Source organism: Lepisma saccharinum, chromosome 16 (genome assembly GCF_977018435.1).
Source record: "Lepisma saccharinum chromosome 16, izLepSacc3.1, whole genome shotgun sequence".
Classification (NCBI taxonomy): Eukaryota; Metazoa; Arthropoda; class Insecta; order Zygentoma; family Lepismatidae; genus Lepisma; species Lepisma saccharinum.
Genome location: NC_139244.1, coordinates 17,123,680 through 17,142,887, shown reverse-complemented (window position 1 = coordinate 17,142,887; position 19,208 = coordinate 17,123,680). Strand labels below are relative to the sequence as shown.

The 19,208-nt window shown below is 38.5% G+C and overlaps 1 protein-coding gene across 1 annotated transcript in view; it reads right to left on the bottom strand.

Moving 5' to 3' along the window:
- The window catches only part of LOC146000168 (uncharacterized), a 39,697-nt gene extending 21,422 nt beyond the window's left edge, over positions 1-18,275 (bottom strand). The window contains exons 1-5 of the mRNA XM_083137509.1: positions 18,132-18,275; positions 13,862-14,692; positions 10,144-10,363; positions 8,805-9,024; positions 7,708-8,053 (exon numbers count right to left, since the gene is read on the bottom strand). Of these exons, the coding sequence (XP_082993635.1) occupies positions 7,708-8,053; positions 8,805-9,024; positions 10,144-10,363; positions 13,862-14,689 (1,614 nt within the window). The 5' untranslated portion in view covers positions 14,690-14,692; positions 18,132-18,275. The remainder of the gene's footprint in view (positions 1-7,707; positions 8,054-8,804; positions 9,025-10,143; positions 10,364-13,861; positions 14,693-18,131) is intronic.
- Positions 18,276-19,208: the final 933 nt, after the last annotated feature.

Below are 19,208 nucleotides of genomic sequence, written 5' to 3'. Positions count from 1 at the left end.
GCTTGTAACATGAGAAATAATATCTACACTGTGTCACGTATTAGACAAAATTAAGTTATTGCAAGTGTAAATATTTTTGTTCCATTTACTATACATGAAATGTCTCATCGGAAAGTATGCTGAATTTGCCATAGTATTTTCAAAAAGAAGAAGGGAATTTGTGGGAGGTCCGAACCCCCTATACCCCACCCTTGGATACGCCCTTGTAATTAGATGAAGTTGATGAAGGTTCAGTCAACGCGCTTCGCCACTGAGTCAACTACATGACATGAGCTGAGTGTGTCAAACATATACTTGATTTATTACACGTACAGTGGGATCCATGAGTATTACCGTGCAAATTGTCCATCACTATGTTAGTGCACTTTATTTGACCCAATAAGAGCTTCAAGAATTAAAAGAAAACTCAAAACAAGCTGTTGCCAACTTCTGCACCATCATACATAAAACTCCATCGCTTAAAAACACATCGGATGTAAGAGAAAAATGAATGAAAATAGTCATGGACAATTTGCACGGTAATACTCAAGGATCCCACTGTACGTGTAGGTTATCTCTCTTTCAGACAACGAAACTCAAGCTATTGCTGAAATACGTACATTGGAAGCACTATGAGTAAAAGTATATTGAAGAAATATCCAACTTACCTTATCAAAAGCTCAACAGACTATAATATCTGAAGTGCAAACCTCACTGTGCCGCGAAAGATTAACAATCTGGCAAATCACGAGTGGTGACGTAATGGCCATCTTTATCTCGCTTTGGAAATTATATAATTACATTTTGACTCTCACGAATCTGTTTCTTTCTTTCCTGTGTGTTTATTTGCGGCAAAAAGATCTACACGTACTTTTCCTATGGGAGGTTGACCAGAAATGTATGTACAGTGTGATCCATAAGTATTACCGTGCAAATTGTCTATGACCAAATTGCATTAATTTTTCTCTTACATCTTATGTGTTTTTAAGCGATGGATTTTTTATGTGTCCTGGTGAAGAACTTGTCAACAGATTCTTTTGAGTTTTCTTTTAATTCTTGAAGCTCTTATTGGGTCAAACAAAGTGCACGAACATGGTGATGTACAATTTGCAAGGTAATACTCATGGATCCCACTGTACTAATTTCACCTTCTAGAGTCGCGGTGACCCAGTCGGTAGAGCTTCTGACTGCCACGCGGGCGATCAGAGTTTGATTCTCGGGGCAGGTGGACTCGTGCATGATTAATTCAAATATTGATTGATTGGTTGCTTTTTTTATGTTACAGGCGCTTCAGCACGTAGCCTAGTTTTGCCCGTTGTGTAATACGGGGATAAAACCCCTTAAGTAAAACGAAATTGAGTACAGGCCTCTAAGAAAATAAAATGTCTGTTGAAAACTTCCAAACTCATTTTAAACTAATTCATCCATTCAGTGGCGGCGGTAAAGGGGGTGGGGGAGTAGTTGCCCCCCACTTTTTGCTACTTTTGCCCCCGCACTATGCTAACCTTATGTAAAAATGGAAAGTAAATTGTCCTTCCCCGCACTATTTGCACCTTGTCCCCCTAGTTTTGGAACCCAATCGCCGCCACTGCATTCATTCGTTACTTAACAAGAACTACAACTACCCTGTCTCTCAGGTCTAAAATCTCCTTACGTAGGTTAAAAGCTGAGGCTGTATAGGGGCACTCATCACACACAAACGCAGGACGAACACACAACCCTACAGAGGATTATAGTGGCCGTAGGTCAAGACGCCAGAGCCTCGTTATCCTGCAAGAAGCAGTTAGCGGGGTATACTACGTGAAAGTGAGGTTGAGTTTTGTGGGTACCTTACCAGAAGGTCACCCCTGAAACTCCTAATGTTCCCGGTTCTGGGGTTCACACAGCCTCTACGTGACGGGAATCCTGTGGAGTTAAAGCGTGGTGCCGATTACGTCACCTCCACAAATGACCAAGATTTTGAACGTGCATGCTCCTACCTCCTTATCTCACCATACGCTTGCTTGATTGATTGTTCTGTTCTACGTCGCTTTCCTGCCACTTTAACAAATCGCAAAGATGAGTATGAATTGGTGAAGATGAAATGGATGAAGAGAGAATCACAACAAACACGTACACATCACACCACACAAATCCCACAGAGGATTATACTGGCTGTAAGTCAAGGCGCCAGAGCCTCGTTGGCAACATTACAGTTACCGGGGTCTACTAAGTGGAAGTGAGGCTGACTTTTTCGTGCTTACATCCCCCTCCAGATATGTTATCATGGCATGCTGCAATGTGCAGGGGGTGGGGGGTGCTTCAGCTTTACCATCATCAGTTTCGCCTTCTTGAAAGTAAACAGTATTTGCCAAGATATGGGCTATCTCACAATGTCACGTGGTCCTAGGCTATGAATAGAAATAAATTTACCAACTCCTTAAAAATCAGGTTGCGAACTCATAAGAAATCATGTTGCCAACTCATAAGAAATCAGGTTGCCAACTCATAAGAAATCAGGTTGCCAACTCATAAGAAATAAGGTTGCCAACTCATAGGAAATCAGGTTGCCAACTCATAGGAAATCAGGTTGCCAACTCATAAGAAATCAGGTTGCCAACTCATAAGAAATCAGATTGCCAACTCATAGGAAATCAGGTTGCCAACTCATAAGAAATCATGTTGCCAACTCATAAGAAATCATGTTGCCAACTCATAAGAAATCAGGTTGCCAACTCATAGGAAATGAGGTTGCCAACTCATAGGAAATCAGGTTGCCAACTCATAGGAAATCAGGTTGCCAACTCATAGGAAATCAGGTTGCCAACTCATAAGAAATCAGGTTTCCAACTCCAGAATCAGCATCATCATCTCACTGATTTGAATAATATTATTTACAATTTCTGATCGATTTTTCTCCTGTATTTTATTCTCTAGACTACAGTTTCGCTTCCGGCGTCTCAATGGGCCATAACCCTCAAGATACCCTGCAGACTTCTAGCCGGAAATTTCGTGCTTCGGTTCCATCCGTTCCCCTGTAGTAAGCGTTACACCATATGATTTCAATAGAAGCAGATGACAGAAATTATGTTGCCGTATTTTTCCGTGTTTCAGTGTGCGGGGTCCTTAAACAGTGGTGCAGGAACTATGTGGTACACTAGCACCTAAACTGTTTGATCCACATTACACCCCCTTTTACCTCTTCAAATAATTTGTTTTGAAGAAAGTTGATTTTAATAACCACAAAAACGTTCCTTTTCTTTACATTTTCCCTACCCAAAACAATTCAAGCCACTGCAAGTCTATTATAGCACATTGAGATACTGGCTGGTTAAATTGCTCTGTGCTCTAAGAAAGCCTTTTAAAAGTGAGAAAACGATTAGAATCAGCGCAAGACTGCAAAATAAAAATGAAGTTTAGTTTTCGTAGGAGATAAGCAATGCAAGTAATAACCCCAGCATTGAGTATTTTCCTGCTCAGCGGCTTCAACTATCATATGAAGCTTTCAAAGTAATGAATTTCACGAAACCCTACATTAGAGACCCAGCGATCACCAATTGTTTCCGGAAAAACGACGTTTTATATTAGAGAACCTAACTTATACAAGACATAATTCAAGGTTGCCAACTGCACAATAGATATGTGAAAAAGTTAAGTGAATAATAGGAAGTCATTACGTTTAAAATACAAACAGTTTCATAATTTTTCGCGCATTACAAAATAGGGTACATTGCGAAGTGAAATTGAGGTTAAATTATTTTTGAAATTTGTAATAATAATAATTTCATATTGTGTCTCATTGGTGATAAACGTATAGTTTTCTTTTAAATAATTTTGTTTTTCATTCAGTCTGTCCGAGAATGGTAGATTGGGGAAGCATGTATTTATTTTCTCTGTGTCCTTCGGAAACCTACCGGGTGGCCGGAATTAAAGTTACCCAACTCAGAGCTCTCTGTAGCCTGTTTGAGGCATCGTAGAACTCTGAAATTTGGTGAATGCACTATGCAGACCATGGGGAAGAGGTTGGCGATAAAAAAAAGTTCAATTTTCCGCCACCACGTTGAAATGTGACGCTGTACTTCCATAACTCAGCTAAATCACGCTTCTAGTTGGTTATTAATTAGAAAGACATTTGTTAGTGGCTGGAATTTGCCAGAAAATCATCTCTCGTTTATTGCAAGATTGCAAGGTAAAGGCAAATCCATAACCAAATGGAGCAGTTTGCGTATTATTACAACCCATCATGGAAGTACAGCGCCACATTTCAACCTGGTGGCGAAGAATTGAACTATTTTTTATCGCTAACCTCTTCCCCATGGTCTGCATAGTGCATTCACCAAATTTCAGAGTTCTACGATGCCTCAAACAGGCTACAGAGGGCTCTGAGTTGGGTAACTTTAATTCTGGCCACCCGGTAGGTTTCCGAAGGACATAGAGAAAATAAATACATGAGAATGTATGTCTGAATATACCTGAACAATAACTCTACAACATACTTTTAAATATTAATTGATGAAATCTGTGAACACCTTATCGTCACAAAAAGAGATGATTCCCTTTAGTTGCACAAAATATTGTGTCTGGCGTTCATCAACTGTAAGATTGATCGCATACTAAAAGCAAACAATCAATTGGTTATCTAATACTTACCATATTTAATGCATTTTTTTCGCAAAGCGGAGAAATATCTCTGCAATGTAAAATCTTCCTCGTAGGATTTTTTTTTATTTTACGTGCTTTTAGACAACTTGAAACACAAATTCTAATTTTGTATTTGTAATAACAATACTAAAGTTATCTTTCTTTGTTGAAATGCAGAGATTTCACCCTATAATCTCTCAACGGTCAAACAGAAACAAATTAGAGCTTAACAAGAGATTTGGCCACCGCAGAGAAATGAACAGGGGCGGCGCCAGGGGCCGCGAGGGGGTGCTTGCGCACCCCTTAATTTTCTTCCGCACCCCCTTCAGCACCCCCTCGTTCAACTGAGAGCACTAACCCTTAGAGTGTAGTATTGTGTCATGTCGTCTTATTGAGCGCCGAGTGTTAGGTACTGAAGTAACGCCGTTATTATTGTATGCAACAGACAAGCACTGAAAGAGATGCCGATATACAAACTTTTCTGTACTGGCGGCAGCCTCTGTAAAGATCAGCGGCCGTTTCTTTTCTTTCGTCACCATTGTTGTTATGATTTTTTTCTTATTTTGTTTCTTCAAGTGGTCTGTTTGTGGTTTTCGATAATTGCCTATAACTAAATGAGTTTTTTTTTGGGGGGGGGGATTGTTGATAAACGGTTTATTTTCCGCCTCACACTGGAGCAAATATTTCAGATGCTTTCAAGGTATCACCAAGTCGTGCTTGGGAAATTATTTAATGCGAGTCGTAACGTGAAGGGTAGTTTTCTTGTTAATACGTTCTATGTATTTGTTCCACGTAACATGTCTAGTAAACATACGATTTCAGGCTTTTTCAAAAACTGTTAGGAAGAGGCCCATTGTTCTAGAAATTGTTGGGGATAGTGCGGCAGAGAGGATTTTAACGAAGACGAAGTTGCTGTGCAGTTCGCGTTTTGTCCTGAAGTGGCAGACGGGAGGTACAATGTACTATGTATTTTATACCACCATTGATTACATTGAAAAGGTTCAAATTTGTGTTTTAAAGGCAAGGATAATTTAATTTTGTATTTCACTAAATAGTTCAATAAGACTGAAACGTATATCTGAATGTTTACAATGTATGACCACTTTCTTGGAGTATAAGACTTAATACATATCATCATGGACGTCCAGGGGGAGGCATTCCTGGAAAATGAATGCCAATCTAAAGTTATATATGTTCATTTCAGTCAGTAAGTTGTGTTAATCAGTGGTGGGGATTATGGTAGCAGTTGCGCCCCGCTTTTTGTTATTTTTTGCTCCCATACTATGCTAAACCATCTACCAAGAGAAAGTAAACTGTCCTTGCCCCCCCCCCCCCCCAGTATTGTCACTTTGCTCCCCCAGTTTTGAAAAGTTGCATGCATGTTTCTTGTTTTTTCAGCATCGCACCCCTTAAATTTCTTTTCCGCACCCCCTGAGCACCCCTACATGATTAATCCTGGCGCCGCCGTTGGAAATGAACCTACAACCATTTGAGTAGGAATCCATTACGGTAACCACTACCACTATTACTCCTTATGCCATGCTTATCAGAGAAAGGCATCATAAATATAATCCCATCCTCTTTATTTTGTAAAGAACACACAAATACGTTTTGTACCCAGTTAAGAAGCGGTAACATGAATCGTCATAAAACATTAAAACAAATGCATTGTATTATATATACACACACACACACTAGGACGTCTTGGTGGAACTAAACCAAGTGAAACGTGTTGTCCACATTGCGCAACATCATGCGAATCCTTATCAGCTATTGTGGGTACCTGGGAACAAGTTACATCATACGCCACAGTGTTGTGTATCCTCTTACCTTGAACATGCGACATCCCTGACTAGGCACGAAAAAAGATTACTTGTTAAGAATACCATGTTAGGAAATTTAAATTATAAGTTATTGCAGCAAATGCATGTAAAATTCACGAAACAACAATAAGGAACCATAAAGAAACCTAAAACTGATTTTAAAAATGCAACAAGAATGGCAAAAAATGCCAAAGAACTACATAAAAGCCAAAAAAATGGCCGGAAAATACAAAAAAAAATGCAAAATCAAAATGTTTCCTGGTTCTAAAGGGGAAACAAGACTACTGCCCGCTTTAGCACTGTCTTCAAGATGATTTTTCATCAACTTCCTATTCCTAGTGATGAGAGAGAGTTACAAATAGGAGAGAGAAGATGTGAAGAGGGAAACAGAAAAAGTTACAAAATTGCAGTAACACACAGAGAGAGAGGAGAGGCAGAGCACAAATCCGATTAATGAATTTGTGCTAAACTTCTTTTTGTTCTTTTCTTGTCTAGAATAGGATTCCTCGAACATTTTTCTCCTTTGTAATATAATGCTATCATTATTTTTTATAATATTTGGTCATACCTTTTGGGAGAGGCACGTGCCCCTGTGCACCTCCCGCTGAATCCGCCAATCCCGTTGAGTATTTTGTTAATAGAGATGAATGTTTTATCATCTCCTCTACCAACGAGAACAGACCATAGATGTTATTTGAGAGAACAAACAAAAAGAAACACAAATACAAATTTACTAATAACATTTATTGCACACACTTTAACTTAGATCTAAAAATACTTATTAAATTATAAAAATAAGTTTATGAAAATTGTCGATTGAAATATTAAGTAAATTGATTACAGAATCTACAATACACACACACTTAAATATAGAATTGTACTGATTGTAATAGTTCATTATATACCGTAGGCAATATTGAAAATACAAGTACATAACACTGTTCATTTTTGGACATCCATTAAAAATATATGTTTGTTTATAAATACCTAGATATGTTGACTTTTGTTTACATTCTTTACAAGTTATATTTTTGTTTAGCATTCAATGTTATTTTCTTTTCAACGTATTGGGTTCCCCTGTATTATAAAATGTGCTAGTAATAATCTCTCGTGTTTAATTTTATAATGGTGTGTATTTTTTTTGTTTTCGTGTCTGATTTTACTTGCAGAGGTATGTATTGTTTGTGATTTCAGCAGATTTTAACCCACACAGTCCCCTCTCCTGCCCCCTCCTGTTCACAGAGCGAAGAATGTAGTAGAGTGTAGTAAATAAATTATATTCTTATTTCTTCCGAGATTCAAAAGAGAACGTCCGCAGAAAGATTAAAAGAACGTATCTAAATTTCCTTGCAAAACTTCTCGTTTTCCTCCTTGACTTGTCCGGCAGCGAACTCCAAACTCTTCTTGCCGTCAAAGCCAGCAACCACACTGCACAGACTAACAGAAGCAGGACGACACCGATTACATCTAGAAGGAAGTATTGATACCAACTCAAGTCTACGGAAGCTGCTCGCAGATGGCGTGCACCATTGTGTCTGATGACGTATTCTGTCCAGAATATGGCTCGATCCAATGGGCTAGCGATCTGGTCCCTGAATCTTCTCGAGATGAGTTTTGCGTTTTCCTTGTACCTAGATGAAATGAATGTTTTAAAGAAGTAAAAGTGATGTGACCGGCAAATGTTCGTTTGGTGATTTGCTTAGCAATAACTAATATATTCACGGATGCGATGTGTAAAGATACTAACATGAAGATGATTAAGTGCCTTGGAACAACATGAAGAGCAGGAACAAGATGGAATTGAACTTCCTTAGGAATAGGAAGGTCAGAAGAATCAGCGGGCATATGAGGAGGAAGACTTCATTGAGGACATGAAGTGCGCAAGAGCTAGTCAAATGTCAACAAAACACCACTGTGTGGAACAGTGTGAGAAAGGAGGGAAAGATTTAAACAATAGAAAGATAGGAGTGGTCAAAAGGTCACAAACGGGAAACCAAGGTGAAGACATAGTGAAGAATGTGAGAGGAGATCAGAATTGGAATGTAGTAGAAGTGGTGAAGTAGTGAAACAACAAAGGAAACTTAAACTATCATGTTTCATTATTGGCTTGTGAGAAAAAAGGTAGGAAATGAAACTTTAAATCGATCGAGTTATTTTGGTCGCTACACCATAGTTTTGTGTTAAATAATTGCGACATATTGTACCAACATAGCATTTTGAAATAGAGATTGTTTGTAATAGAAATGTTCCTTTCATAACAGAATTGAAAAGTAATTTTTGGAGACTACATTGTCTTTGCGATCAATAGCCATTGTAGCCTAAATAAGTTTAAATAACATATAGACATTCAGTGAATCTGAAAAATAGTTGCTTAATTATTACCTTGTATCGTTGATTACTTTAGACACAGCAACCATCAAACTGCTACTGGTAAGTGTGTGGTAATCCACCTCAACTGCAATGCCCAGATTGACAGCTCTTTTTGCGTTTCTCCTCTGATCAGCGTTTACAGGGATTACAACAAGAGGGACACCATGATACACTGCTTCCTGCAAGCTCAGTAGACCACCGTGTGTTATGAATAATTTGATGTTTGGATGACCTTGAACGAAACACAAATTTTATTACATCACGCGTAAATATTATACGGAACCAGCAAAGTTTATCCTTTCAAATTCTAGCAAAAGTTTACTAATGAGTAGTTTTTCTTATGACTTTACTAACCTAAAATGCAATATTAAAGCAACGTATACAGTGAGCAACGCTTCATGTAAACTATATGTAAGGTGTGTAATCTCAGCATCCGTACGTTACCTCGTTGTCAGTCTAGTGATATGTGCATGAAACAAGAGTACAGAGTGGGGGCTCGTCCGGGATATTCAAGAGATATTTGACGTCATTTGAAGGTCTCCGACTTTACAAAGAACAACAACAATATCAATTTAAGTTTCCAGTTGCCCTTGTTAAGTTTCAATGGGAAAAACACACTATAAAATTGTTGTCTATGATAATTTGTGAAGGACTCCAACCTGTTGTCTATGATAATTTGTGAAGGACTCCAACCTATGTCCCATGAAAATCCTCGAACATAAGAAAGCTTGATGAACAGGCACGCTTAGAAGTGAATAGGTTTAGTAAATTTTGTACACTGACACGAAGTGAATGCAATGCAAATATAGGTATTGAAATATCTAATAATATTTTGCTCATTCAAGAAGGAACACATTGACTGTTCTATTAGGTGAGCAAGATGATAACCTAATATAAAGTTTAAAAGCTTAATAGACATTTCAATCCCCATTAATAATTCTTGTACTTTTACAATGGCTAATGACACAAAAAATGCAATTTGCTATCTGTTGTAGGGGGGAGAGTAATTTCCATAGAACATACAACACAATATTTCAAGTAATATTTGAAGAAAATAGAAATAAGAACACTTCTGGATTGTAATATTCTCGTTGAAAGTCGCTGCTACTGTTACAACCGAAAGGCGTCCGTGACTGGACGCGATTGCTTAAATTTATTTGAGAGTTTTTCATTTCTCGCATTGAAACAAATTGTGATGAAATTGTTGAGAGAAACTGCGCGATTCTAGCCGAAAGAAACTGTCCTTTTGCCAAAACGTTTAGCATAATCATTTATCGAATATGTTTCTGTAGTGTAATATGTTCCTCAAGGTAACCATTATTGTTCCATAGTACCGTTATTATTTATTTACCCAATACATCCTGCTGGGGAATCCATTTCTGGAGCATGAACTGGCTATCGAGGTCGCTAATGTTTCGATCCAGCTTCCACAACACTCTTTGAGGAAAGTGTTTGAATGTATCCACGAATATTGACAGTTTTTCTTGCGGCATTACGCTACCTTGAAGAATGGAACCCAAACTGAAGTAGATGAACCCACTGGAAGCGTTACTAGCGAAGTATTCGAGGTACTGCAAAAGATAGATATCATTTTACAATGCCATCGATTTAACACTGATATGTTTTCTGTTAATGACTGCCACCAACCATTACAAAACATTACATATGCCAGGTAAATAATACTAGCTCATCACTTCTGTTACATGCAGCTACAGTTAAAATAATTTGACCACAACAAAAGTGAATGTATTTTAAACGAGATACGTCTGCTTGCTGCTGAGCTTTGAACACACTTAAGCCAAAAATACTTAATTTACCGACAGGCGGTAGGTATGCCTAGGCCCTTCATCGGCTGTTGCGCGACGGATTATTATTATTATAAATATTGGGTAGTGATATCAATATATCTGTCGTCAGGTTATTTAATACTACGCTTTCGTAATGAGCAAGGTGACATTTTTATGGGGCATAGGAGAAATTTCCCTGATGGTGGTATGGTGGTAACCCGATAACACTTGTTCGAAAGAGAGGTTTGTGATTTGAGGGGTACGGAGGCAACTGCAAGAAATTATGATATCTTTATCGGGAGGTGAGAGAGAGAGACTGAGAGAGAGAGAGGAGAGAGCAAAGATCATGCTGATCATGCTGATTAAGACTCAAAATCCCACTTTTCCACCTTGGTTTTTGTAGAAATTTTCAAAACTGTGTGTGTCTACAAGCAAACTACCGTGGCTTCTTTTGAAAATTTCAAGATGCTGGTATCCTCTAAACAAGAAAATTAGAGAGCTCATTTGACACTCCATGTCTTTTCCTTTCAAGGGAACTAAGAATAAACTCTGACTTCACTCGTTTTGGAAACGTTAAACAAAATCATCATTTTGAAAATGTCTCAGAAAATTTTAAGAATGTTGTGAATAATAATGCATAATTGTAGTATGCAGATTTATTTAATTAAATTAATTGATTTATTTATATATTGAACTCAACAGGTACATACCTAATTACAGAGCCCATATAATGGATACATAGTGAATACAGTTACATATATTTCTGTAATATAGAAATAGAAGAAGAAAAATATATACTCGTAGATATAAAATATATTTTAGATTATTAGTTATGTACATATATATATGTACATACACACACTTTATCACACCATTTCATTAGGAAATTATATGTTTAATCTTAAGCCATTGTGTAAATAGTGGCTTTACTGAGCTCCCTTAGGTTCATAGACAAGATGTCAATGGTATTATTCTTAACAATGTATTGTAACTGGAGCACATTCTCCACAATGGAGATTTCTTTGAATTTCCGATCTAGCCTTCTATAAAAGAAAAACTCCATTCTTGAGTCTAGTTTTCGACGACGGGATTCGAAAATTAATCTGGCAGAGTGATGTTTATCATCTATTTCGTGAGTTAACAATTTCCACAAGAATACTATTTCATGTAACCAGTGGCGGCTGCTTAATACGTGCTACCGTGCTATAGCACGTTGCTAAATTTGTTAAAATGAACAGAAGAAAAAAACAAATCTCACAGATGCAAGAAGTTGAATGAAGCCCCAAAGTGAAATGAAACTTCTCATGTTAAGAGCCTCAACATTTACCAGCGGCGCCACGTATTTCCCTCACGCTGTTGGGGCTATAAGGTATAGCGTACCGTGCTAAAATCTCAACAGCACGTTTTCGCCCCCCTTTTTCATCACTCCGCGCATGAACACTGTACACCCCCACTCCTCGATTTGTACGGGGGATAGGGTCTCGGCTCGTGAAAAATCGTCTGCTAGCGTGCTGCAGGCAGACTCAGCACGGTAAGTGTGCCATCTCAGGATAAGAAGAAAGTCTACGACAACCTATTGCCTCTGCCAGAACAACGTTTTTTAATGTTATTTTCAAACGTTCTATACGTTATCAATGTAGACTTATGTAATGTTTGTAACATGTCGTATACATTAGCAGCATCTGCAAAAAGTTGGAACGCGAATTGACACTACCCCTTAGCCTTTTATCTATTTCGGTGGTAAGTTGTAAAGACTGCAACTCTGAAACTATAGTCCGTGTTTTTTTGCTTCCGAGAGTGGATTCTGCTATGTTATTTATGTTTAGGAAATTTAAATTTTATATTTTATCTAAATTACCTGTTTTTAAATGTTATAAATATATTTCCTTGTGTTTATGTAGCACTTCAATATTCAAGAAACAAACTTACAGAGTACAGTCATTTTTCCCCGGCTTCCAGACCCGAAAATTTTCCGCGCGGTTCATTTCATTGTGTTAAAATCGCGTGGCTTGTGAAGTGGTGGTCATTGTTGTGAAGGATTAGCTTTTTGTTGTTGTTGTTAGAAGTGAAAGTGAGTGTGTATGTTATAGTGTACCATGAATTCGGTGGATTCTTTGTTGCAGCGACCTTTCTCTTCAAGAACACTTGAAGAAAAGTTGGAAATAAAAGCGCTAGGACGGCCGTTGCCAGATTTGGATCTATCGCAAAATGCAAAGGGAGGTAAGAACGCTAGGCATAAAAGGCGATTTAATAGAAAACTGTACGATAGTGAACCATGGCTTTGTGGGTGTCAAATTCGAAATGCATTATTCTGTTTTCCTTGCATACTTTTTGGAAGTAATGATTCGTGGTCTGAAGGAGGGGTAAAAGATCTAGGACATTTATGTGAATATACGAGAAAGCATAGTGAAAGCAAAAAGCACATGAATAATGAGTTAAATTTTGTCTCTCTCGGAACTGTCAACATGGCAACGCAGTTAAGCCACGCTTACCTAGAATCGCAAAATGAGCAAGTTGAAAAAAATCGCCACGTCTTGTCAAAAATCATAGACTGCATCACTGTGGAGCTTTTGCGTTGGCCGTGCGTGGCCGGCCACGATGAAACAGATTCCTCCGCAAACCCTGGGGTATTTTTAGGGCTCCTTGATTTTGCCAGCAGTTTAGACAATGCTGTTAAAGAACATCTTGACAACAGCACTGTATTTAAAGGCAATCAATCTCGCCATCCAAGTTCCGGGTTGGAGTCTCGGCCCGGGTATGGGTATTCTTTGTAATACTTTGTAATAATGAAATAAAAATGAAGGGGCATTCACAAAGAATACCCATACCCGTGCCGAGACTCCAACCCGGAACTTCGATGGCGAGATCGAAAGTCAACCACTTAACGTTCGTGGCCACGGAGCCGGCATGTGGTTGGGGGTTGGGGGAGGGGTTAGGAGGTCATTGTAAGTACATGAAAAACAGCATCAGTTGTAGCACGCATCTTTGACAAGTCACGAGCCGCCGCTGCATGTAACGTTCTTCTGTGACACAGCGTTGTAAACCGACTAGCTGTGTGATTTTGGAGGTAATGTGGACGAGAAGAAAGTTCTTCATAACTAAATTGTGCTTCATCAAACTCTAGCATTTTTGCATCTGCCATGTCAGATTGTAGGGAGTACATTTTTGACTGACGACTTTAGAGAAGTACTGTACCTCGAAGTACATCGTACCCCTGTACCACCCGGTCCTGCGCCATTCGTACGTATGATTAAAATTTCAAACTAACAATTGATCACCTACCTGGGGCAGCGCCTCTGGTGGCCTGCAGTGTATACCTCCAATCTCAACCACCGCTGGCACATTTGGTCTTGGGTAGTCAAGGTTGACCTCGCTGTTCAGGAAAACGAGGCTGACGTTCTTCTCCAGCTCCCACAGTGGCGGCAGCGAGGCTCCGAAGTAATTCCTGGCTAGCTCCGTCTGCTCAGGAAGATGCCTGAAGCGTCTTCCTAGAGAGGTCCACACCCCGAAGAAGAAGTTGACTGTTCTTTCCGCAAAGTCCATCCTGTCAGTGAAGGGGAAGAGATAGTTAGGGATGAAGGAAAGGGTCTCTGGGTTTCCCACCTGGTCGCTCACCCAGGGAGGTGCAAAGAAGGAGCTGATGGTTATGAACGGAACGCCGAACCTGTGAGCAAAACCCAAGAAGCAGTCCGAGTAGAACACCTCGATGATGACGACATCGAAACTCTGCTGGCTCCGTATGAGGTCTTGCACCTGAGGAGACGATAGCTCCATCTCGCAGAAGGTCGTCCCGAAATGCCTCATCATGTACAGCTCTTCCATAGCGGAGTGTTGGCTCATGAAGAACTGGGTGACGGTGTTCCTCACGTAAGGCAGCATGAACTCCAGGCTCACGTCCGTATAATTGGGCAACTTCTCCTTCTGAGGGAACGAACTCAGGACCACCACTTCGTGGCCTCTTCGTGCCAGACCCTTCATCAACGACTGGAATATCACATTGTGGCTGTTGAAAGGCGTGGGGAAAATTCCCAGAATTCTATAGGCCTTGACGTCATCTTGAAGATGAGTGAATACCAGAAGGAGTGTAACCAGTAAGTGCGGTCTCCGCATCTGCTAATAAAAATCAGAAAGGACACACTGTCACGTCTTCAATCCACTTCAAACTTCATGAAGTTTTCAAATCGCACTTGTAATAGGATCGTTATATTGAAAATTAAGTATGATATCAAGAACAGTCTTTGTACAGAACACAACTGATTCCTGCCGCCCTCAGATCAGGATAAAAATGCCGCCCGTCTATGGGCGCCTGCATGGAGGGTCAGGTGAGATTATTTTCGTAACATGCCTAGCTGTTGTGCATTTTCAGTTGGGAGCGAGTTATTCCTCGCGACGCCTACTATCTATGCATGTATTCCAGTGGAAGTATGACGTCATCTCAAATCAGCCATTATCCCTTGCTTTGTCTTTCACGGTCAACACTGTCGTAGGTTCGCTAGGTGGTATAACGTTGTCAGCTGCGGAAGTTATTAAAATATTCTGACTATACATTTAATTCATAATGATTAACTGCTCTACAGTAACGACGACGTTTACAGGGATGTTAAATATTACTCAATTCTAAATTCCTAACTAATCTAACCTATTTGATTAATCTAACGTTATATTCATGTTAAACACGATTCATGCTTGCATTCATGTTAAATACGCACACATAAGGAACTACTGAGAACTTTGCCGTACGCAGGATTATATTGTCGGAAAGGACTGGAATTATAAAGTGGATATTATACTAGGGCGGGATACAGTATAAAATCTTTATAATTACCACTTCTAACCTTCGGTTTAAAAGTTGTTCAAGGACAAAAATAGTTATTTAAAAGGGAGTTTGCATTTACCACTGGTTTTAACACATTCTTTTACTGCTTTTGTTTGAAAATGTTGCTTTTCTCAAAATTTCGGTAGGTGCTGCAGCCCCATAAGCTCCCTCTCTGCGTACGCCAGTGACTGACAACACAATTAAATGTCAAAATAGGTTAACATAACCTTACGGAAATGTTTAAATTGTGTTCTAAGACTGCTACTTCTTGTGCCAAGTTCCTATCTATCTATAAAAAAGTATTCAGTGTTTACATTGTAACATACTTATTGTTCTGAATTCTGACATGAATGTTTGTTCTATGACCAAGTCCTATATAAGAATACTCTTCCTCAACAAGTGCTTACTTTATGTAATTTTAACACAGTTTTATTGTTTGTTCAAATTGATATAGGTGCGTCAGCAACGTGTTGACTAACGGGAAGCTTGGCATAAGATAAAGGCACCTACTGTTGTCCGATATCTTAACTTATTTTTATTGTTGGAGAGTGAAAGTTGTACAATCTGGTAGAAAGCAAACACATGGCGATAAACTCTCATGTGAACTCCGATTAAAATTCCGTAGTTTAAAATCTTGAGCTCGAACGGGCTCAAACGCAGATACTAAAGATTAAAGATATCGGGAACTGTAAGAACGAAATTCCGAAACATCTAGTCCAAAATCAAGGGGCATTAGTAGGGACATTGAATTTTCGCGATGCGCGAAATCGCGAAATGTGAAAAAAAGATGCAATTTTGAACATTCTGCACGTAACTACACCCCCAATGATGAAATATGCAGGAGTTTTATTCGCGAAGTAATGCGAAATGTTTGCTTTTCCACGAAACGAACGCTTTTTCGCGAAATAACCGTGAAATATCATCAAATTAAGTAGAAAACACGCAAAAACCGGAAATCGAGGTTGTGCGCGCAAACTGTCGATTTGTAACGAAACGTTTGCCTAAAGTTTCCTACCACTTGCAGCTGAAGAATGTTTCATCTTCGATCACATCAGGAAGACTCTGCAAATTAGGATTTCCCATGCACATAATCTCAGTTCGAAAACTTCGCTCTCTGTCAAGCTGCATTTCTTTCTTCCTCCGAATGTCTACTCAACTTCCAGTTTCATTGAACTTGCTAGCTGTAGCAGCAATAAGATTAGTCTGTTCCCGCACATCAAGGGAAACAATGGTGTCATTTGTGTTCAGTCATAAATAAATGTTGTTTATCATCATGTGATTTTCAACATGTGTTTGTGTATGTGTAATAGTGATTATTTTATTTGTTGGACAGCAAGGATATCCTTTAAATACAAACAATGAATAAATCACTTGAGATATGCAATTTAGAAATGAAGTGATTTTGTGTTGATGTTTTCTTTTTGGTTGGACAGCTAAGTACTTGTGTATGTGTACAGTATATAAAAATGAAGTAGTTTATCAATTTATAGCTCTTTTGTATGTTGTTTTCTCTCATAATGAAAAAGTGCGTGCCAATTTTTTTTCCACCGCTGGTATATACTGCAGATCTAACATTTTATTTACCGCTCTCCTCAGTTTTTATTTACCATAAATTTGTCTCCCTAGGCATTAGTTAAACTCTCAGTGCCTGGTGAAAGTTTACAACACTTGGGTCGGACAGAATTAAAAATACAAATGACTTGATTCTCAATGAATGTCAGTGTTTATAGATATTAAAGATCCATTTAGGTATGAGGTGACTCGTATGTAGAAAAGATTCATGGTTATTTTGTTGTTATTATTATGTACAAACGTTAAATATTTATTGAATTTATTATTTATTTATGAGCCTTAATGTTTCTAGCATCATATCGTGGATGTGGGTGTTTAATTTTTAAGTATCTTTTCTACCTCTTTAAGTTGACCGTGCCAGTAAAGATGAATGATTAGATGAAATAGATGAAATAGAACATTGCCCTGTCTAAGACCCGAACCCATAACCTATAGCGGCTAGATCATGACCAACGCAAATTTTCCTTTATCATGAAATATGATATACACCTGTGTGTATATTTTTTGTTCCTTTCAATGTTTCCAACGCACATTTTTTGTATATCACCACCATACCACTCCTTTTCCTCCATTTGTAATTACTGTGTCTATACGAATAACTTCTCTCAAATCACTCAAGTAAGTACTGTTTTTTAAAGCAATTTTGGGAAGAATGTCTCGAAGAAATACAGGGTGAGTCACAAGTCCTTAATACCCCTATAAAATGTAAATATAAAGATACGTTGAAAAACCTTCACCACTGCATTTCTCGTAAAATTCTAGTCTGATTTGATATATCACTCCCTTTCCATTTAACATTTTCGAGTTGAATTCAATATGGCGGACCTCTGCTTGACACATACAACAATGGTTCCCTCTTGATCTAACCTATCATGACCAATTGTACCCAGCATAACTCTTTCCATTTTATACGGCTATTAAGGGACTCTTGACTCATCCTGGACAATAATTTTTGCAGCTTTTTTATATACAGTAATTAACGATTAAGTTAAGGTTGCAAGACTTAGGGATTGACAGGTAAAACCAAAATTAGTAATGCAAATCTAGCGGTAAATACAATGCAACCAATGAAAAAACAAGCGTAGCGAAATTCAGAATTTAACAAGTAAAGCTACAATACTGACATCTACAGCAAGGCTTACGAACTAAAGATATAAAGCTTACCTTCCTCCCTGCGTGCTAAAGTTCAATTGCTCTTCAAAGCGTGTTTCACATTCGCTACTGACAAGACTGTTTTCTTGTCCTCGGTAACCTTTGGGAGTATCTTGGCAACGATTGAAGGAAAGGTGGAATGACTTGGCACGATATTTCCTGCTTTCTTAAGGTAGATAATGGACAAACACCATTGAAATTGTCTTCACGTGATTGTTTCTTATGTAGTCGCGACGGTTGCGCCTTATCAGATATTGCTAAATCTTTACGAGCGAACTGTTAGATTGTTCCATGACTTCATATTCCTTCGAAATGCTCTAAAAAGTTAAAATATATCTAGACGTATTTGTACACGTTGAGTTATCGTACCGTGACCTCCAGAAATGGTTGTTTCAAAAACGAGGCGAAGGCATGACGACATCAATAAGATTGGTAGCTTTGGATGCCGTCATTTAAGTATCAGTTGGTCAATATGAATGACGCTGGATCTACAGAAATTGTGAAATTGCAAATTTTAACATTGGCTGAGTTTATGGATGGAGTAAGGCCGAGGTTAGGTTGGAGGCAGGATTGTTAATGGTCGAGGAACTCATAAGTTCTAATGGATTCTATTTGGTTCCACAACAGGACCGACATATTTTTTCTCGCACATTTTAAATTCGGTCCAAGTTCCGCATTCTTTAATTGAAAATAGGACCGTATTTAAATTGATCTGAAAAAATTGATCCGCAAAAAAGGTTCCTGGACCGTATAAAAATGCTTTACAGATAAAAAGGTTATTTACGGTCCAGGACACATTTACGCTTGCTGGTTTTCTCTCCTGGACCGAAATTGAATTTATTTAAAATTCCTGAACCTTTAACAACCCTGGTTGGAGGCAATGGCTACTCCTCAACATCTATAATAATAATGATAATAATAATAATCAACCTCTTTGGCGTGTTAAGTTTAGTAATCACGTCTATGGAGTGTCAAGCAGGAGGGTGTTATTCTTACTTTATACCCCTGAATAATGAAAGTATATGTATCTCATTATTCCCTTTTCTCTATTGTCATCTCCCTCTTTCAGTTTTAGTATAATTCAATGTT